The sequence below is a fragment of the Gopherus flavomarginatus genome, chromosome 6 (genome assembly GCF_025201925.1).
Source record: "Gopherus flavomarginatus isolate rGopFla2 chromosome 6, rGopFla2.mat.asm, whole genome shotgun sequence".
Taxonomy (NCBI): domain Eukaryota; kingdom Metazoa; phylum Chordata; order Testudines; family Testudinidae; genus Gopherus; species Gopherus flavomarginatus.
In genome coordinates, this window is record NC_066622.1 from 117,356,877 (window position 1) to 117,381,614 (window position 24,738).

The following is a 24,738-nucleotide window of genomic DNA, read 5'->3' on the forward strand; positions in this document are numbered from 1 at the left end:
GAAATTCCCCTCTCTCAGCGCTCAGGGACATCAGATACCAATCAAAAATATCAGAAGAAATCTGATTGCTTCCTTTAAAATGCCAGTCACATCTTTTATTAAACTAAGTTTGTAAGTACATTTGCCTTTTTTGTTTCTCTTTTTTAATTTAAGAGTGAATTATACTGTAACCATAGACAATCTCCTGAGAGGGGCTGAGCACGCCCCTTCAATGTGATTCACAACTGCTCAGCTCCTTTCATGGACTCATCCCAAGCAGAGGAAATTCTGAAATTTAATCATAATCACCTGATCCATAACACACTTTCATCAACAGAAAGATCCTTGTTTGCTTCAAGAGTCTTGGAAGAGGCCTTATTTACTTGTTGGAATGTAGTGTACAATTTTGCATAAAGCTATCAGGAATTAAACTATCAGTACTTTTTCCTCCTGCAGTTTCACAAAATAATTACATATATGAAAGGACTTAAAAAAACAAGTATTTATTATTATTATTATTTAAACAGATAAACAGGTTTAGACTAATATCACAAGCAACATTTACAATCATTATTTTAAAAATTTCTCTGGGAGCGCCTCTTAAGATACACATCTCATTTTCATGAGAGAGTCCCAAGAGAACAGCAGTAATGCAATGTTGCTTTAGCACAGCACAAACAATAAAAAGCAGGACACTCAAGATAATCTAACAGAAAACACAGTGAGCAGTTGCAATTTCAATAAGCTATTTAAACCAGGAAACTCCAAATTAAGCCTGGCACAATGTCCTTGACTCATCTCAGACATTACTAGCACACACAGAAACAGTAGCATGAGAAGGAAAATATCAGCCTTAAGATATCTAGGCTTCTATCCATACTGCATCTTTAACACTGAACACTTCATGTGTATTTTAATATCTTTCATGGCTTTTGGCCAGGTTCCCCACCAGCAGAAGTTTAACTATCCTGTATGACCTATCAGAGAACTAACCTGCATTTCTGGCAGGAGAGATTCACTGTAATACATTATGAACCTTTTCTTCTTGACATAATTTTCAGAAACTATGAATGCAAAATCAACAGCTCTACAACTCAAAACTATGAGGAGAGTCCCTATATGCTGCCAGTCAAAGCCCTCCATATATTATCATAAGTGTCAGTCAAAGCTCCAAACCTTATACTAACAATCTTTTTCCTTCTGTCTCTAATGGGAAGGTTTGACTCAGTGAGGTGAGCTGGACTGCAGCGGTTCCCAAGCTTTTGGAGGGCCCTGCTTTGTCAGCACCCACTCCCGTGCTTTATCCTAACACCTATTTTGTAGGACTAATGCAAACACCCAACCATTCTCCCAGTTACCAAAAGCTTATGTATTGTGACCAAAGTAGGCAATTAAAACCTTTTGATCACTCGTACGATCAACTGCCTCACAGTTAGTTCCCTCCTTCTGATACTAAAGTGTTCCCACATACTCCTCATGACATACATCCCTGACTGACCCAGTCAGGTGCTACAATTTACCACCCCTGAACTCTGTCTGAGGCCCATATTGTCGTTTCCTGCAGAACCCTGTAAAACCTAAGACCAGCCACATCAGCAAGTTTAACAAGATGTTACCAGTAACTGGCAACTTGTGCCTTTTATCGGATAAAATGAGACCTAGTCATGTATATACAAGACATAAGCCAATATGCTGCTCAGAGCCAACAGCTAGTATCCCTTACCTCAAGTGGAAGCAATGCCCTGTATTTTTAGGGCCAAAGATAGAATTCTTTTACCAATGTCATACAAACGTGGTATAGCAGAGAAGGCTAGTGCTTGTACACAGACTTAGATCAAAAATACCATGATAAGAAAATGATTTGGCGTAATTTATTAGTCCAACAATTACTGAGCTAATGGATGAAACCCTACCTAGCTATAAGGTGTCGAGACAGCAAATGTGAAAAATCAGGACAGGGGATGGGGTGGTAATAGGAGCCTATATAAGAAAAAGACCCAAAAATTGAGACTGTCCTTATAAAATCAGGACATCAGGTCACCTAGCTATATGCTCACACCAGTACTTGGAATATGGCTTGTCACAGTCAGAGAACCTTCCTTCACCATCTTCTTTCGCCTTGAATTTATGAAAATGGCCAATTTATCCAAAGCCAAGAGCAGAGCAATAAGGGTGAGATTTTATGGAACCACAGCAGACAACAGCAGCAGAATTATCCATGCCTTTAAACTGTTGGCCATTCAGAGCAACATGGCAAACAATAACCAGAGACATGAAAGGTAGTGCAGTTTGAAGGTACAGATGCTCCCCGACTTATGCAAGCGTTCCATTACGCCCTGCGTAACTCAAATTTTCTGTAAGTCGGAAACATAAACGTGACCATTACACATAAAAAAACCAAACCTATTTCTAGCTTACGGAACTTCTTCCGTAAATGCGGATTTGCATAAGTCGGGGAGTGTCTCTATAGGCACAGGATTGGGAGATAAGAGGCCCTGTGCCTTGATCAAGATACTTCGTCTTTCCACCTGTTTTCCCCCCATTTGTAATGATCCACCTCTCTCAGTATTGTCCGGATTAAATATCTGCAAGGCCATGCCAGGTGTTCTGTGGCCCACAGCAGAAAATGTTTTCAGTTCCCCCACATACACCCTCAAAAGCACAAAAAAAAAATTAAACATGCCCGAATGAAGGCATCTAGGATAGCTGCCCTGCTCATCAGCCCCTAACACCAGCCCTGAATATCTGTACAGTGCTTTGAACACACACAATCACTGTACAAATTCTAAATATTACATTTAACCATGGCTAAGGCAAAATAAATCACCAGCATGACTGGCACTGTCTCTGCACCTTATCCCAGTAAAAAGTCAAGCCAGAAAGGGTCCAGAATATTAGCAGAGGTCCGGTATATTTGGAGAGTCTCTTCATTAGCTTTTCTATGAAGCATAAGTTGGGATCATAATAATATGTCCACACCACCTCTAAGCTCTCACTCAGATTTAAGACCAAACCCCCAGCCCCCATTCGTCCACACAGAAATTGGCTTTATTCAGGCCAGGACCCCTCTGGACTCAGGCCCATGGACCATGCAAGGGGGATGCATCAGAATCCAAGTCCCATTGTGATGGTATTTTGCACTGTGGGTGCAACTCCAGTCTGAGTCACACCCAAGTCTGGTGGAGAGTCCACCAATGCTATCCCATGATCCCTTGAGGCTGTTTCTCCCAGTCCTTCCATCTAGATACTTTCCACTTACTTTTCAGGAACCAGAAGGAACCTCTTCATTCAAATACAACTCCTTGACATTTTCCCTTTCATTTCTACATGGTCTGCTCAACTGGAAACACTGGCAGCATTAACAAGTTAGCCAGCATCAAACACATGGCTAGATGGCCAAAGGAATGCAACCAGATTCAGATAAACATCTTGGACACCTGGCATCAGAGGCTAGATTTTAGCAAGAACAAAAAAAATAATCACATCTACAAAGCTATATCCAAGCGGCTGACAGGAATGGGGATCAAGCAGGCAGCAGAGCTAAGCAGAGTGAATAAAGAGGCTGAAGACAGATTACTGAAAATTCAAAGACTCTAACAGCACCTCTGAGAACTCCCCATCTTACTGCCTTCTTTATGAGGAATTCGACCCGGTACTGTAATTGGTAGTAAGCACAGAGCCCACAGTAGTAGTGCACGGCAATCTGTTGATCAAAGATGGCACACATAAAATGCACCAAAAAGGCCAAGGAAAATAGTGGGACAAAGGACACCTAGAAATAGTTTGCCATGCTATCTATTTATATGCATCTTTTACTGATTGGCATTGAGTTTGGTTACTGAGTTGTATGTTTTGATGTCAGCTGGCCTGCTTTGCTGATTTTCACATTGTTATGTAAATATATGTGTAAAATAAAGTTTTGAATTTGCATACAAGACTACAATAAGCAAGTTTTATTATATGTAACGTTAAAAGTGGCACAAACTTTAACAAATATCAGCCCATTCTCAAGAAATTTCATAATAAAAGTTTTAAAACTTATCACAGTAATCCATAAACTGTAAATTTAAGTACATGGCCAATATTTACAAAATGTATAACATCTCTTTACATTTCATGAAAGTGTTTACAAAATTCTTAATACTCCTTTACCCCAATATAACGCAACTCAATATAACATGAATTCGGATATAATGCGGTAAAGCAGTGCTCCGGGGGAGCAGGGCTGCACACTCCAGTGGATCAAAGCAATTTCAATATAACACAGTTTCACCTATAACGCGGTAAGGTTTTTTGGCTCCCAAGGACAGTGTTATATCGGGATAGAGGTGTACATAATACCAATGTTCTAAAAAAAAAAAACCAAAGCTGCCTCACAAGCATACACAGCGCAACTTCAAATACCATTTCATTCCCCCTCAGGCTTGGGACTGCACAAACTCATTATGAGGGCACATAAAGCATCCCTGATTTCTGTTAAGTGTCTGGATCTAGCACCTTCATGACAAGTGCATTGTTTGGCTGAATTTACCGATTCAGAAATCCAGCATTAGGTTGAGCCCACTCCTGGCAAAAATGTTCACTATTCTCCTTACAGACATTGTGCAGAACACAGCAGGACACAGTAATGCAGACTGTATTGACAACATGGTTTCCAAATGGCTCTGAAGAAAGCATCAACAGGATTTCAATCTGCCAAATGCACATTCTACCATCATCCTACAGCCACTGAGTGAGTAGATGAAGCTTCTTTCGCTAGGTCCTCTGAAATCAGGGTACAGTTTCATAAGTCATGGATGGCAGCAGGGAATAAGAAAGGTCCCCTATAACAGTGCGGACAGTGAGTCCATTTGTAACAATGCCATTTGGTAGGAATAATATTCCTGCTTAACCATAATACTAAAGTCCTGATGTCTGGAACACCCTGGCATCATGTTCCTTACCAATGTAGCCCACATTAGTGTCCATGAATCTGCCCCTGTGATCAACCAGGCCCTGCACGTCGGAGCCCTTTCCAGTTTATGTATTCATGTGCTCCTAGCGGTGAGCAAACTATAGGTGCATGAGTCCAATCAATGGCCCTGGCCCAGTTTGCAACACTTGTTCTCTCCAAGCCAGCAATTATTTCAAGAACATTGTAATGCCCACTACCTTTGGGTACATAGAATCCTGATCACAAACCTCTGCCACAACAAGCCCCACAGTTGATTTGCCAATTCCAAACTGGTTAGCCCTGTACCTGCAGCAGATGGTGGTAGTCAGCTTCCATATGGCTATAGTGATCCACTTGTACACTGGCGTGGTCTCCTTCATACAGATATTGTGGCACTGCAGGGTAGGGGCAAGCTGATCACAATCCTCCAAGAACATCTGCTTCTTCATGCAAAAGTTCTGGTCATCCCAGGTCCAAATAGTGATGTGATGCCATCAGTCTGGAGCCCTGCTCTAGAAACACCGTTTCCATCAGGTTGGGATCCATGTTAGTGGCTCTGGCTGCTGGGAGCATGTAATCACAAAAAGTCTCAGCTGGATGTAATGGTTGGTTAAAACCACCCAAAACACTTCTGGTCAACTCCAGCAGGACAGTCAGACAAGTTCTCCCACAACCCAATGAATCAGATGAGGGCACTAGGAAGCCTGGGATACAATAGTATATGCCCAAAGGAAATGAAGTTCTGACTCAGATCTGCATAGTACAGCATGGACATACCAGCACGGTTGTGAGGCTCAGGTTTTAACACAGAGTGGATGCTGAAGTGCAGGCCTGGAAACACTGAATCTGCAGGCATGAGTCACACAGACTCAGATTTACTATATCTTGTACCCCGAGTCTTCTAAGACAGCTTACCACACTTAGCTCCTCTTCCTGGCATGCATGACGGGTGAGCTCAACCAGGACAAAAGAGCACAAAAATTACAGTACCTACATCCAGACTGAAGGCAAGTAAGTGTGTGGTGGACTGTGGAGGTGTGTTTCATGATCACTTGGGATAACACCATAGCGGATAAGATAGACATGAAGTCTCTGGACCCCTGTAAACCACTACCACTATTGTGTGCAGAATGCTGTATATCCCCCTGGCTGGTCTGCCTATCTGCCTCTTCCTGGCCCCGCAGAGTTTGCTGTATTTCAGTAGTGTTATATGTATACGTCTTTGAAATGGTTTGAGATGAGAGCCAAAATATAAAATTAAGATATTACATGTGGGGTGAGAGTGAGGGAAGATATGATCAATAATCCTACAGTTTAATGAGGTTAATTGTGGTTTAAATTATGTTCTGTGTTAATCCAATAATGATGTTCAGTCTGCTAAGAGACAACACATTCCCCCACACCCATTCCTGGCCTGACCTCTCCCCGAATGAAGTGCCGTATTCCTGCAGGAAATGAAGCTGAGTCACACTTACAACTGCATTCTATGATAATATTTATAAACTGCATTATAATGCCTTTCATTTAGAGGGAGCAATTGTAGTTTATACGTGCATGGGATATTCAGGATAGTTTATAAATCCCACACCAAAAGATTAATTTAATAGAGAGGAAACACCATTTCTGGGACATAATATCCTACTACAGTATCATACTGACACCATTACCCATCAGTACAGATACAGAGAATAAATTATTGTGATACATATCAACATACCCAGTAAGTTTCTGGAACCTGATATTTTAAAAACACTAGTCACGTACAGAAGCATACAGCTCAAAGGAAAGAAAATACTTTTCTGAGCTCCCATGACTACAACAGAAGTAATAAAAAAAAATGTAAGGGGTGTTATTAATCCTACCACTATTGACGGCGACTCTTGCTTAAGGGTAGCACACATATGATAAAGGTGCAAGGGTTAAACATTAATTTTATATATATCACTAAGAGCCAACTGCAGCTGAATTAACAATCCCATGTATGAAGTGATAGATATTCCTGTTTTACCCTCAAATCGTCAGATCATATTGTTCTAGTCAATGTTATTAACAGCATTTTCCAAGATAGAGCATGGCAAGTAGTTAGACTGTTTAAAAGAATTTTTGCTTCTTTGATGGAAAGTGGCAACTGAATTAGAAAACTCAGAACAACTACACTTCATCCATCATTTTCCGCAATAATTCCATCAAGATCTCCCTGATGTCAGAGGCTACACCATATGGGTAGAAATAAAGAACACGCAACTAAGATTAGAAAGGAAAAGGGGGGAGGGGGAGAGACAAAGTGTGTGTGTGTTAAAAGAGGTGAAGAAGCAAAGGGAAGCTGTGAGAAGAAAGATGTTTCAAGGCTCTTTTCACATCTTAGATTTGTAATGTACTTAAAGTCAGTCAGTCGAGCCACTTTCATGAAAAATCTCAGTGGGAACACTTTATTACCAACCTTTTGACTAGCTGTCCTTGCACATAATTGATAAAAAAAATAAGATTTTCATTTACCTCATATTGATTTTTCTATAAACAGATGCATGTTTAAATGGGAAGCTATTTCCTTTCTTTATGAAAATGTTCATTTAAACAGTATATTCCCATGAATCAAGATGATTTCTTACTGATACAGAACTGATATACACAAACGCTTTTTAAAACATTTCAGAAATTTTAGGTTTCCCAAAAACAATAAATCTGGCAAGACCAGAATCCTCCTAGTTTAATATACAGACATGAAAAACACATGTAACCAAATTGAACATATTAATCATCCTTAGAAGGCAATTCAGTGATGCAGAAAAAAGGATATTCATCCTAAATCTGTTTTGAGAGCCAGATTTTAAGAGTATAGTGCAGGCAAATTAAAATGTCTATGTTCACTTAGCATCAAATCTAATTTTCCTTCATAGCAACAATACATCTATTTTCAACTCCTACACCCTTGAAATTCATTCAAGAATTTCCATAATGTAGCTAGTGATCACCACTCACATCTAATCTGGAGGGGGGGAGCCCCAGGAAGCTGTTATACCAAATAAATGCATGAACTTTTTCTAAGATCTTATATTTGGAATTAAGAAATATATAGATACTGCACCATTCTCCTACAAACTCTGAACCTATTTTTAAAGAGATAAAACACTGATTCAACACTAGTACGTCAGCTAGTTCCAAAATACTTCTGTCTTCTATATATATCAAAAGCAGTATTTCAATTTTAATTCAGTGAAGTCCATATCTCTAAAATGTGATAGCTTCCCACAATGGATACCCAGATTTACTTAAAGAACTTAATTTACACCTCTAATCTTTACCCAAAGTAACCAAAGACATTACTTTGGCTCCTGAAAAGCAAGCTCTCCAGATTCTTCATCTAATTTGTAGCCTCTTGGCAGTGGTCCTAGATCCCAGTATTCCAAAAACCAAGAGCTGGAGCTTTAAATTCAAACTTTAATCTGCTTCCCAAGTAGCCCACTAGATCACTAAACACCTACATATTTACTAGATTTTACATATACTCAACCATTATGATTTTTCCTGTTAAACAGACAAGCATCTGTCTTTTAAACGTTCAGTTAACTGGATTTCACTATATAGCATCAAAAACTGAATTAACTGTCTGTGCTTTACAATTAAACTTCCCAACTGCACCTTGGTGATACTGGAGAAGAGACAGAAAAACAGGATTACACATTGCTGTACTTGTGAAAGACCTTATATAAAATCCACACTTGACTATAAATGACTAGCTTTATAGCATCCCCTTCATTCATCCCATCATGCCTAAAACAGTTACAGAAGATACAGATGTGAATCTATATACAATGTGATCTGAAATATTTAGACACCTTTGGGATGAGTTAATGATCCACTAGAAGCCTTAATTTTTTAATTTCCTTTTTTATTTTCCTTATAATTGAAGTTGTGTGTCTTACACATAAAGCATCGCTCCATTTACTATCTAGGTAGTAAGGGTCTACTACTAAACCAGGGTCTAACACAAAGACATGCATCCGATGAAGTGAGTATTCACCCACGAAAGCTCATGCTCCAAAACGTCTGTTAGTCTGTAAGGTGCCACAGGACTCTTTGCTGCTTTTACAAAGACGTGAAATTTTAAAAGTTATGTACTACCCACAATAAATTCCTGAAGTTCACTATGCTCCTCCCAGTCCCAGAACTTCCTTCTCCATTATATACAGTGGTTCTTCAAAAAAAAGTAAATAAATACAAAAAAAAGTTTAAGCACTGAACGAGACAAAATAAAATTCATTTTCACACTTGCAAGCAATATTTCTAAGCGAATCCACAAATTGAAAAAAAAATTCTCTCACATTAACATTTCCAAATGGAATACTAGAGTTTATATTTCCTACCTCAAGAGAAACACTCTTACATATGCAAGTAAGATATAGTCTGCTCCCCTTCTACTCATAGCAAATGCTTTTGATGAAATGGTCCACCTTGAAATTCAGGAAGTTTCTGGTTATCTAAACATTCTGCCTAGATACTGACTTTACTATGGAGACTTCTGAATTAACAGTCAGCTGTAGTTCCTCTCTCTCATTTCAGAGGGACAGATGTGAAATTGAGAAATATCTAAAATAGTGTTTTCTGCAGAATAGAGTGCCCTTTTCTCCATCTATCCCCAAACCTTACTTCTCTTAATGTGGAACAGTAAAGTTAGAGAGCGCTCAGTGCTGTCAAAACATTCATTTGTGGAGGGTAAGCACTACAATTCATGCACCAAACATTCATGAACAGTCTCCCAAGGGAAAGGAACTGAGTCAAGTAAATACCCTAAAAAATGTTTGGGATCAGTTCTGGAATTTTACATTTTATTCAACCATTACCAGCAGAGAGCTATTTCAATAAACCTGAAATAAACTGTGTAACAATTGTGTCCCATTATACTCATCTAAAATAAAGCAAAAAAAAAAAAAAGTGACAGGGCAATAACCCCTAACAGCCTTGTTTGCCGTGATCACTGAAATATACCCTCTCCTATGTTTCTAAACCAGGCATTTAAGAAATTCAAAGCAGAAAATCCGTAATACACTGATGATAACACCTGCCCTTACAGTGCAGGAGTCAAAACCCACTGCAATTAGGCTGCATAAATAAAAGAAAAATTTATTCAGTGAACGAGAAATGGCTACAGAGAGGCTCATCCTAGCTCAAAAACGACAAAAATCAAAACCAGGCTTGTCCTGGGGAAGGACGGAACTTTAGATATCTTTTTAAGGAGGGTGGTAATAATGCCCTGCCAGCAACTTCCCACAGCGCTGTCCTGGGCTGCACCCTAGCCAGGCGGCTAGGGGGAAAAGGGCCCGCGGGACGTTACTTAGCAGCCAAGTGCCACGGAAGTCAAGCCAATCCCGCGGAGGAAATGCGATGTCCAATGTGAGTTTCAGAGAGGCCGCAGCGACGGCTGCTCCACATTCCCACCCCCGCTACGCAAGGCCTTTGCGGAGGGAATAGGCGCGCCTGCCCTCCACCTCCTCCCAGTGGAGTGCCAAGCAGCCACGAGCTCCGGCACAGGGCAGCCCCATGGGCAGAGCTCGCCTGCCCTCGCCGCGGCGCAAATGCAGACAATAAGCAGCAGGCAAGGAAATAAAGGGAGAAAAGGCTGCAGCGCCCGGGGAGAGGCCGGGAGCAGGAAACGCTCCAGCAGGGGAGTTGTGCGGGCGCCGACTCTGGGCTTTCCCGGGAAAAGAACGAACTTGTGCAAAGTTTGAGTCAAGCAAATAAAGCGCAACAAGCGGGATCCCGGGGGAGCGGAGGAGAGGGCCTCACCCACGCCGTATTTCTCCTCCCTCTTGGTGGGCACCCAGCGAGTCATGGCGCGGGGGGAGGCTCTCCGCCCGTCAGGCGCTGGGGACCCGCGACCGCAGCCGCCGAACCGGGATGGGATGCGGGGACTCCGCTCCTAAGCCGCCATTTTCCAGCCGCGGGACGGGAAAAGTTTGCTCCTGCGGATGAAGTCATGTGGTGCGGGCGGAGTCAGCACTGGGAGTCCCAGCCCCCTACAAGCCGGGCCGGATGAGAGCGAGTGTGCGGCTTCCCCAGGGACTGGCAGAATGACCGACCAGGGCACCTCACACCAGCCTGCCATTGCTCCCCCTGCCCCAAGAAACCATCCCCCCATTACTGCCCCAAGAAACCAGCCTGCCATTGCTCCCCCTGCCCCAAAAAACCATCCCCCCATTACTGCCCCAAGAAACCAGCCTGCCATTGCTCCCCCTGCCCCAAGAAACCAGCCTGCCATTGCTCCCCCTGCCCCAAGAAACCATCCCCCCATTACTGCCCCAAGAAACCAGCCTGCCATTGCTCCCCCTGCCCCAAAAAACCATCCCCCCATTACTGCCCCAAGAAACCAGCCTGCCATTGCTCCCCCTGCCCCAAGAAACCAGCCTGCCATTGCTCCCCCTGCCCCAAAAAACCATCCCCTCATTACTGCCCCAAGAAACCAGCCTGCCATTACTCCCCCTGCCCCAAGAAACCAGCCTGCCATTGCTCCCCCTGCCCCAAGAAACCATCCCCCCATTACTGCCCCAAGAAACCAGCCTGCCATTGCTCCCCCTGCCCCAAGAAACCAGCCTGCCATTGCTCCCCCTGCCCCAAAAAACCATCCCCTCATTACTGCCCCAAGAAACCAGCCTGCCATTACTCCCCCTGCCCCAAGAAACCAGCCTGCCATTGCTCCCCCTGCCCCAAGAAACCATCCCCCCATTACTGCCCCAAGAAACCAGCCTGCCATTGCTCCCCCTGCCCCAAGAAACCAGCCTGCCATTGCTCCCCCTGCCCCAAGAAACCATCCCCCCATTACTGCCCCAAGAAACCAGCCTGCCATTACTCCCCCTGCCCCAAGAAACCATCCCCCCATTACTGCCCCAAGAAACCAGCCCCCACTGCTGTCCCTGCCCCAAGAAACCAGCCTGCCATTGCTACCCTACCCAAACCAGCCTGCCATTGCTCCCCCTGCCCCAAGAAACCATCCCCCCATTACTGCCCCAAGAAACCAGCCTGCCATTACTCCCCCTGCCCCAAGAAACCATCCCCCCATTACTGCCCCAAGAAACCAGCCCCCACTGCTGTCCCTGCCCCAAGAAACCAGCCTGCCATTGCTCCCCCTGCCCCAAGAAACCATCCCCCCATTACTGCCCCAAGAAACCAGCCCCCACTGCTGTCCCTGCCCCAAGAAACCAGCCTGCCATTGCTCCCCCTGCCCCAAGAAACCATCCCCCCATTACTGCCCCAAGAAACCAGCCCCCACTGCTGTCCCTGCCCCAAGAAACCAGCCTGCCATTGCTCCCCCTGCCCCAAAAAACCATCCCCCCATTACTGCCCCAAGAAACCAGCCTCCACTGCTGTCCCTGCCCCAAGAAACCAGCCTGCCATTGCTCCCCCTGCCCCAAGAAACCATCCCCCCATTACTGCCCCAAGAAACCAGCCCCCACTGCTGTCCCTGCCCCAAGAAACCAGCCTGCCATTGCTACCCTACCCAAACCAGCCTGCCATTGCTCCCCCTGCCCAAACCAGCCTCCCATTACTGCCCCATCCCAAGAAATCAGTCTCCCATTGCTGCCCCTGCCCAAACCAACCTGCTCTCAGACAACCAGCTTGCTGCCCCTGCCCAAACCATTCTGTTACCAAGAAACCAGAAAAAAAGAGAAGCTAGATCTATCTGAATATTGCCAAATTTTGCCCCCCACCCCCATTAGTAGCATCTGTCACGGACTCACAGATCATGCCCACTCTTGGCCCTATGTGGTCCATGGTGGGGTGCCCCTTTCAGTTAGGCAGCTCTTCTCCCAGGGGTCCACTCTTTCTTGGGTTAAGCCTCTGCACCTCCTGGAGCCACACCTCTCTGAGTCTTAGCACCCCTGTTTCTCACCATGGGCCCTTGCTCTGATGCAACCCTGTTCTCTAGACCAGAATGACTCTTATCTAGCATAAGACAGGAGGGTTTATTCAGTGTTGAACACAGCACTGGAAGCTCTCAGGCCTGGCCTCCCTCAGCACGGTACATCCAAGTTTCCCCTGCATCCAGGTGGGCTCTGCCTGCTCCCCCTCTTCAGCCCTGAGCCCCCTGCTTCCCAGCTGTGCATCTGATATCACCAGCCTCAAGCCCCACCTCTATCCATTGTCGTCTCTCCAGGTAAACAGGGTCGCATGGGCCTCCTCTCTTCTCTTCGCAGCCTATTGTGCTCCCGCTGGGCAGAACCGCTGTGACTCCTGAGCTGGGCCTCTGGGTCACCAGGTCACCAGTTGCTGGGATCTCCATTCTCCACGCCAGTGGTTGGGGTCCCAAGTTCCCTCACCGGTCCTCTGTAACAACAAACTCCCATCACCTCATTAAACCCATAGCACCTAGGGAAACTGCGTCCCATACCCTCTTCATGCAAACCATAGGAAAACCAAGAAAATCCCCCATAGGAAACAAGAAAAAAAAAGAAACTCCTATACTTATTCACACCATCAGAAATTAAAAAAGTCTAGCTACTGTACTCCCCTCCCCCCAATTTTTTTTTAATCTGACTTCCCGTTTCACTTGGAGAATGAGCACTGCATAAGCCCACCACAGGTGTGTGCTGGTTCCAGACGAATGGTTCCGGCAATGGGAGCTTCAGGAGATGTACCTGCAAGTGATGGCAGCATGCATAGCCCTCTGCCCCCGCCCCCTCCTCCAGGGGCCACAGGGATGTGGTGCCGGCTGCTTCCGGGAGCAGCGCGGGGCCAGGGCAGGAAGGGAGCCTGCCTTAGTCTCGCTGTGTGCCACTGCCACCTCAGAGCCGCTCAAGGTAAGCGGTGCCAGGCCAGAGCCCACACCCAGCACCCCACACCCCAACCCCCTGCCCTGAGCCCCCTCCCACACTCCACACCCCCTGCTCTGAGCCCCCAACCCCCTGCCCTGAGCCCCCTTCTGGACCCCACACCCCTTGCCCTGAGCCCCTTCCTGCACACTGCACCCCCTCCCGCACCCCAACACCCTGCCCCAGCCCTACATTCATGGCCCTGCATGCAATTTCTTCACCCAGATGTGGCCATCAGGCAAAAAGTTTGCCTTCCCCTGTTCTATGGCATGGATAGAGAATAGGTATTGACACTCCTGTTGCACTGAATAATTTTGGGCTCTGATGTATCCTTGTGCACAAGTGTCACAAAGATCCATTGAAGGGGTGTGCTTGTGCACAAGGGTGCAACAGGATTCAGACATTTATGGTGCAGTAGAAGCAGTCTATTGGTGCCATGTAATTTGAGTGATGAGGGATGAACACTGGATGGATCTTGGCTTTTGGTTTGCTCAGGTACCAAAATGTTTTGGTGGAGCTGGAAGAGCTAGATTTCATCTCTATTTAAGCATTCTAGGACTCAGAGACAGGTTTTTTTCATTTCTACTTGTGTGGGATCTGGTTTTTTACAGCACTCATGCTACAGAATGTGTTGGGATCCAAACTGCTTTTGGTGCAGTAAGAATGGCTAGTCTTCTCTATTTTGATGGTGGAGTTTGGTAAATAAGTCGCCACATTTGTCCTTCCTAGAAAATCAAGCTATCCCCATCTGTCTCATCGCCAGAGAAACTGAGCCCTTTTAAGGGTACATTTACACTGCAGTTGGGAGTGAGACAGACTTGTGCTTGCTCAGCTCAAGCTAGTACACTAAAAATAACACTGTAGAATTGCAGTTCAGGTGACAGCTCAGGCTAGCCACCTCATCTCAGACCCACAGGTTCAGGTGGGCTTGAGATCCCAAACTGCTGCTTAAGCTGCAACATCTACACTGCTATTATTAGTGTGCTGATTTGAGCCAAGCTAACCTGAGTCTGTCTATGTAGCTTGGGAGGATTGCTCCTAGTTGCAGTGTAGACATGCCCTCATTCTCCTGAGACAAGGTGGGTGAGTAGACAGCAGGCCTACACCCTATCCCTATGTTATTCCTACAAGCAACCCTCCTGTTCGCCTCTCATTCTCTATTCAAAGCAACTAGAGCAATTCTCTTTTCCCTCCAAAAACCAATTTTCCTCTGCCATACTGTTGTCCAAGCCAACTGCTATATCCTGTTTCTCCTGCCCCTAGGTTATTCTTTCTCTTTTCTTCACAGAGAAAAGAGGTGATAAGAAGAAATTTTAGTACGGGGTTGGCAACCTTTCAGAAGTGGTGTGCCGAGTCTTCATTTATTCACTCTAATGTAAGGTTTTGCATGCCAGTAATACATTTTAATGTTCTTAGAAGATCTCTTTCTATAAGTCTATAATATATAATTAAACTAGTGTCGTATGTAAAGTAAATAAGGTTTTTAAATGTTTAAGAAGCTTCATTTAAAATTAAATTAAAATGCAGAGCTCCCCCGGACTGGTGGCCAGGACCTGGGCAGTGTGAATGACAATCAGCTCACGTGACGCCTTCGGCACATGTGCCATAGGTTGCCTACCCTTGTTCTGGTATCTGAGACTGGCAATCTCTTTGCCAGCAGGCTGTCTGTGTCTGGGAGTTTCCCGGGAGTTATCCCTCTGTCATGGTACAATTCCCCATTCTGAACCTTAGCGTCCAAAAGATGGGGTACCAGCATGAATTCCTCTAAACTTAATTACCAGCTTAGAACCTGTAGCGCTGCCACCAACCAGGAATTCCAGTGCCTGGTACACTCTGGTTCCCCCAAGACCTTGCCCAGGGACCCCCAAGACCCAGACCCTCTGGATCTTAACACAAGGAAAGCAAACCCTTTCCCCCACCGTTACCTCTCCCAGACTTCCCCTCCCTGGGTTACCCTGGAAGATCACTGTAATTCAAACTCCTTGAATCACAAAACAGAGAGGACAATTCACCTTCCTTCTTCCTTCTCTTTCCCCCTCCCAGACTCTTCCTGAGAAAGAAAGTAATCCTGACACAGAGAGAAATTAACCTCTCTCTCCCCCTTCCCTCCTTTCTCCCCACCAATTCCCTGGTGAATCCAGACCCAGTCCCCTACGGTCTCACCAGAATAAAAAAACAATCAGGTTCTTAGACAAGAAACTTTTAATTAAAGAGAGAAAAACAGTAAAAATGATCTTGTAAATTTAAGATGGAATAGGTACAGGGTTTTTTAGCTATAGGCACTGGGAATACTCTCCCAGCCTAAGTATACAAGTACAAATTAAAATCTTTTCAGCAAAATACCAATTTGAACTCCTTTCAGCCAAATACACATTTGCAAATAAAGAAAACAAACATAAGCCTAACTCGCTTTATCTATCTAGTACTCACTATTTGGAATCTATAAGAAACTGTATCAGGGAGTTTGGAGAGAAATCTGGTTGCACATCTGATCCTTCTGAGCTCCCAGAGTGAACAACAACCAACTTCTAACAGCACAGCACAAAAAACTTCCCTCCCTCAAGATTTGAAAGTATCCTGTCCTCTGATTGGTCCTCTGGTCAGGAGACAGCCAGGCTCACTGTTCTTGTTAACCCCTTCCACAAAGAGATATGAAGCACTTCTGTTCTATTAACTCTTACTTATCTGTTTATGACACCCTCTCTGTATGGATCTATTCTATGACTATAAAGACTTGAGATTGTAACTCCCAAACCCAAAGTTCTGGGGATTCTCTCAAAATTAGAGTATGTCAAGCAGATACTCTGTGTGTGGGGTGTTTCAGTTATGAGGGGGACAGGTGAACAAAGGAGCTGAGCTTCTCCACTCTCTTCCCCAAGTCCTAGTGCCATCAGAAAACCTGAGAGACAGCATATCTTTTGAAGTAAAGCAAAACAATAAGAAAATTTTGCTTTACTAAGAAGAAAATGTGAAAAAAGTAGTGGAGAAAATTAAAGGGATAAAATTTGTAAAGAAATAGAAAGGGGAAGGGCAAAATAAACTGTGGAAAATCTGAACTGCTATATTCTGCTACAAAAAAACTGACAACCATAGGACCCTGGTGCGCTGATGCCACTGCCTGTCATGCTGACCAGTACTGTCTCATTTCCCCCGTCTATCCCTCTGTATCCACCTGCTTTTGTTCTATACATACATTGTAAGATCCTGGGGACAGGGATCATCTTTTTGTTCTGTGTTTGTACAGTACCTAGCACAACAGAGTCCAGCTCCTAGGGCAAAGGTTCTCAAACTGGGGGTTGGGACCCCTCAGGGGGTCATGAGGTTATTACATGGGGGGTCGTGAGCTGTCAGCCTCCACCCCAAACCCCACTTTGCCTCCAGCATTTATAATGGTGTTAAATATATAAAAACGTGTTTTTAATTTATAAGAGGCTTGCTATGAGAAAGGGGTCACCAGTACAAAAGTTTGAGAACCACTGTCCTTGGGGCTATGATAATACAAATAATAATAATAATAATAATACACTAAGGATACTTAAACCTAATATTTTTAGGGTGAGACCTAATCCCTTTCAGGGGTCAGGAAGGAATCTTTACATTCAGTGCATTTTGGGTGGAGCCATCTCCTGAAGCATTATTGCCTACTGTTGGGGCATTGTTCCAGACTATATCAGTATCTGATTCACACAGCAACCCATTCCCACCTAGTCTTTCCATACACACTCCCACCTTCTTTGTGCCTTATTTCCCAGTTCAGAGGTATGCTGCAGCATAATATAGATTCCACCACCTAGAACATTGTCTGCCAAGGACTAGACTGAGACCCTGAATCTCATTGCTCTTTTAACTAAAGCAAGCCTTTAGAATTCAAAGGCCATTGCAATGTGTTGAACCACTGTACCCTTAGGCATTATTCCGTAGGGTGAGGAGATCAAAAGTGTTTCAACAGCAGTCTCGGCTCGTTATCTTTGTCCTGCAGTATTGTGTAACTTTGATTTAAAGGGTTTAAGAGGGTTGTAAGATGAATCAAATAAAACTGAAATATTAAAACAAGTGTTCTTGTTCCATTTAGTGCTTCTTATCTTTGTTTTTCCATGCAAATGAAAGAACAAATAAAAAAGAAATGCAGCACATGTATTTATGTCTATGGATAAATATTTTGCAATGCTATACAATCTATAGGTTGTTCCTCTGATGCTTCTATATTTGTGAAGGGAAGCTCCAGAAGAGGTTGGGATCTGAAGGCACTGTCACATGTTGGCTCACAGATCTTCAAAACTACTGATGTAATAGTCTTTTCTAGCATTTACAGTATAAATGCAAGTCTGGGATCCGATTTGCTTCTCTCTTATCCTGGGGTAAATCAGGAGCTACTCCACTAAAGTCACTGAAGGCATAAGGAATGAGTGTGGAGTACAGAATAGTGCCCTTAGATAAAGTTTAATTAACTGTGGTTTGGTGGTCAAGTGGTCTAGCTTGGTGTATGCACTATTGCTTCACATCTAGGGTCCAACGTTCAAATCTGAAATTAAATTTGGTATCCTCAAATTAGGCTATAACTGCACAGCTGTCTACATGATGAAAGCAGCATTGGCAGTGCTCATTCAGGTAGCAACTAAGAGCCAGATTATGTCTTCAGACTGACACATACAACTTAATTGGCATATATATATGTATGTATTGGCTAACTGCAAGTACCTATCTGAGGCAGAATTTAGGCCTAAAATAGGAGGAATCAGAATTCAGGAGAACTGGAAAAACTGAGGACACTTGTGCAACTCCTATCTGCACAATAAGCTAAACCCCTTGTTCTGTTGAAGCCAGTGTCTAAATTATCTTCAAATTCACTGAGAGCAGGATCTGGCTCATTTTCTAGTTATACAGCCAAAACTGTCCATTCATTACCTCTGTAAACACAAAATTCACATAATTAAAAAATATTTTTAAAGACTCATGTGAGGATTAATAAAATCTACTAATTATGATCCAGATCCTACAACAGGATCAGCACAGGTGAACCCATACACACATACTGAGCCCTGTTAACTTCACGTGAGGCCTATACTGTCCATTGAGTACTGTCAAAACTTTCATTTTAGTGAAAGCCTGTTAAAAACAAGAAAAACCCAGTTTAAATTATGATAGCCAGCAAATAAGATTCCTACTGATTCACCGTGCACAAATATTCCTCTGGTACATTCTACAACAAGGGAAAAGTATGTAGTGAGACAAGACTATGAGACTGAAAGTATTAAAACAGTTTTGGTTTTTTTTTCCAGTAGCCAAATAATATTAGGTATTTTTGGGAAGAAAAACAGTAATTTTCCATAAGAGTTTGAAATGTTCTAGTTGACAGGTTTTCCATACGTGTACATAACATGTTTCCACCTACTGTGTATATGGTATGTATTACTTACCAATCTAAAGCTCCATCCCACTGCTAAACAGCACATCATATGCAAAATTAAAAATTATCTTTAAAAAGTGAAATTAAAATAAATTAAAAAATAAAACTCAAATCAGTGACATAAAAAGGGAATCAATAACAATGTCTGCATGGTTTAAAATATCATTACATCAGCTGTTTGGATCTCCAGGTTCTGTATAAATGCACCACATAAATGAAGGGTCAGCTCTCTAGCAGTAATATAACATCCGTTTTAACATTAACTCCAACAGATCCGCATCACCACTGGCCACCAGTAATATTTGAAATTCTTGGCAGAGGGACTGGAGATATCTTTTTGAAAAGGCGGAATAGAAACAGATGCGTTAATCTGGGTCAAAAATCTGTAATAAATAAATAAGAAATACCATATAAATGTACCAATATAGTCAAGATATATATTACACTTACTGAATACAACTGCATAAGGTGGATGCTTGTTCTGCTTCAGTTAAATGTCTCAATTTTTGTCATCACTATTTCACTGTCCATGCCAGTAGGTGGATTCAATACTTGTGGACACACTAAGTATGAAATGACTCTACCTGCGTAGTGAAATCTCACTGAAGATATTGCCAGTGTGGAAGGCCAGTAGATTCCTAGCTTTGCATAACTGTTTTGCTTTTTTACTTCTGATAAAGATATCCTGTTAGAAATTATATTGCTCCCAGACTAGATAAGAGCAATCAGTGTTTACTACTTGCAACTAATGACCTCTATGCAGAATAATTCTTTGTTTCATTCTCTGATAAATGGCTGCCACTGCAACCTTGTTTGGCTACAGACATGGTAAGAGATCTTCATACTTCATCAGTATGCTTTTTTCTTTTATATCTTAGTTTAAAAATATCATTGTCTTGATCCATATGCAAATATCAATTATATAAATATTCTGTTGTACAAAATTACTTCAACATTTAAGCCCAGTCTTGCAAACATGTATGCACATGCTTAATCTTGTGTGTGTGAGCAGTCCCACTGAAGTTAAGAAGTTGAGGACCACTGGCAGCTGAACATGTTAGAGAAGCCTGTGTTCTATTCTAGTCTCCATCAAGGATGAGTAGAGAGAAGCAAGGATACACAAATAGCTTTCTGTTGGCCTCCTGTCTTGGCTTCATAGAACCTAAGATTTGGCAAAGCAGAGAATATAGACTAGCATCTGGGGGTGACTATACTTCATACTCTTCCAACCTGTGTCCTTGTATTTTGAATGCCTAGCCACTAATACATTGCATTCATTTGAATAGTTTGTATTTCAGATTTTCTGTATTCCACAACATTTTCTGAGTTGAAAAGCTTCCTCTTTTATCTTTGTAGAATAATCGTGTCTGTCCAGTTAATGCATTTATGTGCTCTTCACCAACAGAATGTCATTTGGAGGCACTGTCATAACATGTAAAAAAAGTGCCAAATGGGAGAGGGTAATAAAAATATTTGGAGGAACTGTCTGAATGACATGATATTTTTAAAGGAGTAGAATCCATTCTGTGAAGTTTGTCTGCTAGAATATAATGTGGTCTTTAATATCTTTTAAATTGGACCAAATAGAGGAACACATCTCATTTCATTCTATTGTTTCCCAGTCAATGTTTACTTCCTTCTTCCACTGAGTTTTGATATTTATTGATTATGAGAAGATTCTATAAAGCTACAAAAGTGAATGATTTCTTTTTAAAGGTGAGAGGGTGAAATGAATTTAATTGTTATGTATTATTTCTCTATTTAGCTTGCCCATATTTTACTATATTTAACCATATTTGGCCTGGTTGTATGTAATGAAAATAATTTTGTTCCATAGGTTCTATTCTTTTTGAAGTTGCTCAAGTTGTTTTAGATTATTATGGAAGTGATATAAAGGAGAAGAGAAATGTGATGAGTTTGATGTCAAGGGTAACTGTTCGAAGGTATGGAGGTAGACATTACCCCATCCAAGGTAGAAGCCAAACTCAAACAGCTTAATGGGACTAAATTGGGGGGCCCAGATAATCTTCATCCAAAAATATTAAAGGAACTGGTGCATGAAATTGCAAGCCCATTAGCAAGAATTTGTAATGAATCTGTAAAGTCAGCCTTCCAAGGGGAGCAATGGGGGCAAAAGACATATCTGGCGTCAAGACTAAGCTTGATAAGTTGATGGAGGGGATGGTATGATGGGATAGCCTAATTTTGGCAATTAATTGATCTTTGACTATTAGCGGTAAGTATGCCCAGTGGCCTGTGATGGGATGTTAGATGGGGTGGGATCTGAGTTACTACAGAAAATTCTTTCCTGGGTGTCTGGCTGATGAGTCTTCCCCACATGCTCAGGGTTTAGCTGATCACCATATTTGGGGTCGGGAAGGAATTTTCTTCCAAGGCAGATTGGCAGAGGCCCTGGGGTTTTTTCCACCTTCCTCTGTAGCGTGGGGCACGGGTCACTTGCTGGAGGATTCTCTGCACCTTGAAGTCTTTAAACTATGATTTGAAGACTTCAGTGGTCCAGACATAGGTTAGGGGTTTATTACAGGAGTGGGTGAGTGAGATTCTGTGGCCTGCATTGTGCAGGAGCTCAGACTAGATGATCATCATAGTCCCTTTTGACCTTAAAGTCTATGAATCTATGAAGGTCTCCTAATAATTAGGGTTTCTGTAAGAGTTTCTAGATGGAGGTTTCTTTGGAAGTGTACGTGCACTAGAGCCAGATTACCCAACTCTTGTGTCTTCTCATGTGTTCTAGGATACAGGTTTTTCCACTGGACTTTTATAGTGTTATTTAATGATAGAAAATCAGTGAGAGTATCTTTGTTTCTACATGTGGGGGAGCTGAGCACCAGATCATGCCAGAATGTGAGATGTTGCAGTTGTGCTATAAGAAAGTAAAGTGGAAAATTATGAAGGGTCATGTCCCCCCGCATCTGCACAATTAGCATTATCTTTTTAGGGTATTGTAACAGAGAGTGATTCAAGTACTCGCCTGGCTCAGCGGGACGGTTCACCTTCCAAGATCAGAGATGTTTGGTCTGGTATGGCTGTGCAGGGGATGAACAGGTGAGCCTGCAATCCAATTACTTATATGCTAAGTAGTCCCCCAGGAGAAGCTGATTGGGGTAGTTATCTAATCAGGCTGGTGGACTGGATGGGATAAAAAGCCAAATAGCCCATCCACCCAAGTCTGATAAAGAGGCACAGGAAGGAAGTGCCAGGAGAAAGAAAGAACTGGACAGGGTTAGCTGAGCCTAATCACACAGAGGCCTCAGAGAAAGGAGACCTCTGTTCCCGTCAGGTCCCGAGGAGAGGGCTAAAAGCATTGTAGATATTGTAAATAGACTGTTGCACAGGGACTGTAGTGATATTGGTGGAGGGAACTTGAATGAAAGGTCACTGACTACACACTTGATGGAGTTAGTACAGTTTCTGCAGGGGAGAAGACAGTAGTAGAGCCATGCCCTGTTACAGATATATATGGGGATTTTTATTGCTCCATAAAAGGGATGATATTGGAGGGGTTGTGTGTGTGTGTGTGTGGTGTGTGTGTAGTAACTGGAGTAGAGACAAAAAGTAGTAACTTTGGAAAGAACTGTCACCTTAATGATGTTAACTTTGTCAATAAGTGTAATCAGAATGGCAGGCCACTTTTTTAATCATTAATAATTTTATCCAAGAGTGGAATGTAAAGTGGAAAGTGTATTTACTTTAATGTCAACTTTGTGAAAAAATATGTTGGATTGGGCAGGATTGTGGGAGCTGTGGTATCTAGGAAGTTACATTAACAATTTCTTGCACTTAGGGGTACAAGTTAAAAGTTCACCAAATTCTGGGAGTAATCTTAACATTTCAGGCAGAGATGTTTAATGAATATGAGAATAAAGTGTTCTGGATTCTGAATCACAGGGAACTTAATTGTTCAAAGCTTACTCATGTCAATTGGACTTTAACCTTTACTTGAAATCAGTGGAAGTAAGAATTCTACAATCAGGCTCAAAACAGTTACATAAATTACTAGTATAATATACCTGAACAGCTAAAGAAACTCATCTTAACAGTCAGTCTTTTATTTGTAACATGATTCTCTTTGCACTAACATTAATGAGCCAACAGAATAGTATTTTATATTCTCTTATTTTAAGAGACATAATATTACCTGCTTTAAGTTATTGCTGACATATTTACAAGCATTGGATATTCTCATTCAAAATCAAATAATAAATCCCATATACATAGTTTGGGCAGAACTGCCAGACAAGAACAAGCAGAACAGAAAATATCTTCGTAAAAGTTAGGGAAGTATCATGCAGGTATAAACAAGTACTTTGTTTTCAGAGGACCATCTGGTTTGCTGTGTAAATTCCAATTGACTCAGTATTTTTAAAAAGAATGAGCTAAATTTTTCAAACTTTAGCATAAAAGATGAAAAACATTTAAAGAGAATAGGTGAAGAGAGATTATTTGAACTATAATGTATGCAAGTAAAGTCATTACTCATTGCAAGCTAGATAATGATGAGTTAGAGGCTGACAAGCTCAAGATGAAAACATGCATTATCCTGTTAATAATAGTTTGCACTTGTGTTGCACTTTACATTCTCAAGGCACTATACAAATATTAACTTTCCTTCATGAGAGAGAAAAGTATCATCTTCATTTACAACTGAGACACAGCAAAGCTAAGGCCAACATTTTCAAAACAAGCAGGCACCCAAAAGTTGAAGAATCCAAAGTCAGAGACTACTTTTTGAATACTTTTGCCTAAGTGACTTTCGAAAGGCCACACAATACATCCTTAGCAAAGGCAAAGTTAGACTTTAGGAACTCTCCAATTCTATCCTCAGTTCTGTAGAACATGTTCCACTTACTCTTTTACTATCACATGAGTTAGCATTGAGCAACCAAATGCTATAGCATCACCTGTTTACAAGAGTTTCAAGAGACAAGGGGCTTGAAGTGTTGTCTGTTCTGTTCTACATAGGTTTTTATACTGCGCCCATCATTGTAATATCTGAGCACCTTCCAGGAGCACAGTAAGCCATGTGACTACACTTCTGTCATGTGGTATTTGTTCTGTCATCCTCTCCTCGGAAGGAAAAGTGTGTGCAGTGGAGTATCTTGTTATGGAAGCATATCTATCTGTATAAACACACACACACGTTGCTATGTGTTTATATTCAAGGTAGGTCAAAAATGTGCCTTGTATTTGGTGTGGAAAGTGAAGAGGTTTGTGATAGTCCTTAGTTCATGAGGAGTTTATTCCATGGTCCAGTCCAGGAGAAAGTTCTGTCTCTTGCACAGATGAGCTTTGCTCTTCCTATTGAGAGTTCCGTTGTGCCAGAGGATCATAGTTGTTTACCACAGTCTTCATCCCAGAGCTTTAGATATCCTCGGCCCAGGACAAGGAGTGCTTTGAAGATGAGGACTGAGAACTTGAACTCGATTTGATATTTTATGGGAAGCCATATAGAGTGCCAGGGTGAAGACTAGGAGTTGTGGGGGGAAGCCGGCTTGGAGCTCCAGCCCCAGGGCAGAAAATTTCACAGAGGTCAATGGAAGTCATGGATTCTGTGACTTCCCTTATCTCCTTGATATAATTGTAGCCTTAGTGAT

General features: G+C 42.6%; 2 protein-coding genes across 4 annotated transcripts in view; one reads left to right on the top strand and one right to left on the bottom strand.

Annotated features, from left to right (window-relative positions):
* Positions 1–10,858, bottom strand: part of DOCK1 (dedicator of cytokinesis 1) — a 620,463-nt gene extending 609,605 nt beyond the window's left edge. For all 3 annotated transcript variants that reach the window (XM_050959274.1, XM_050959273.1, XM_050959277.1), the window contains exon 1: positions 10,697–10,858. In XM_050959274.1, coding sequence (XP_050815231.1) covers positions 10,697–10,742 — 46 coding nt within the window. In that variant the 5' untranslated portion in view covers positions 10,743–10,858. The remainder of the gene's footprint in view (positions 1–10,696) is intronic.
* The window catches only part of LOC127054057 (uncharacterized), a 511,088-nt gene that overhangs the window by 429,848 nt on the left and 56,502 nt on the right, over positions 1–24,738 (top strand). The window lies entirely within an intron of this gene.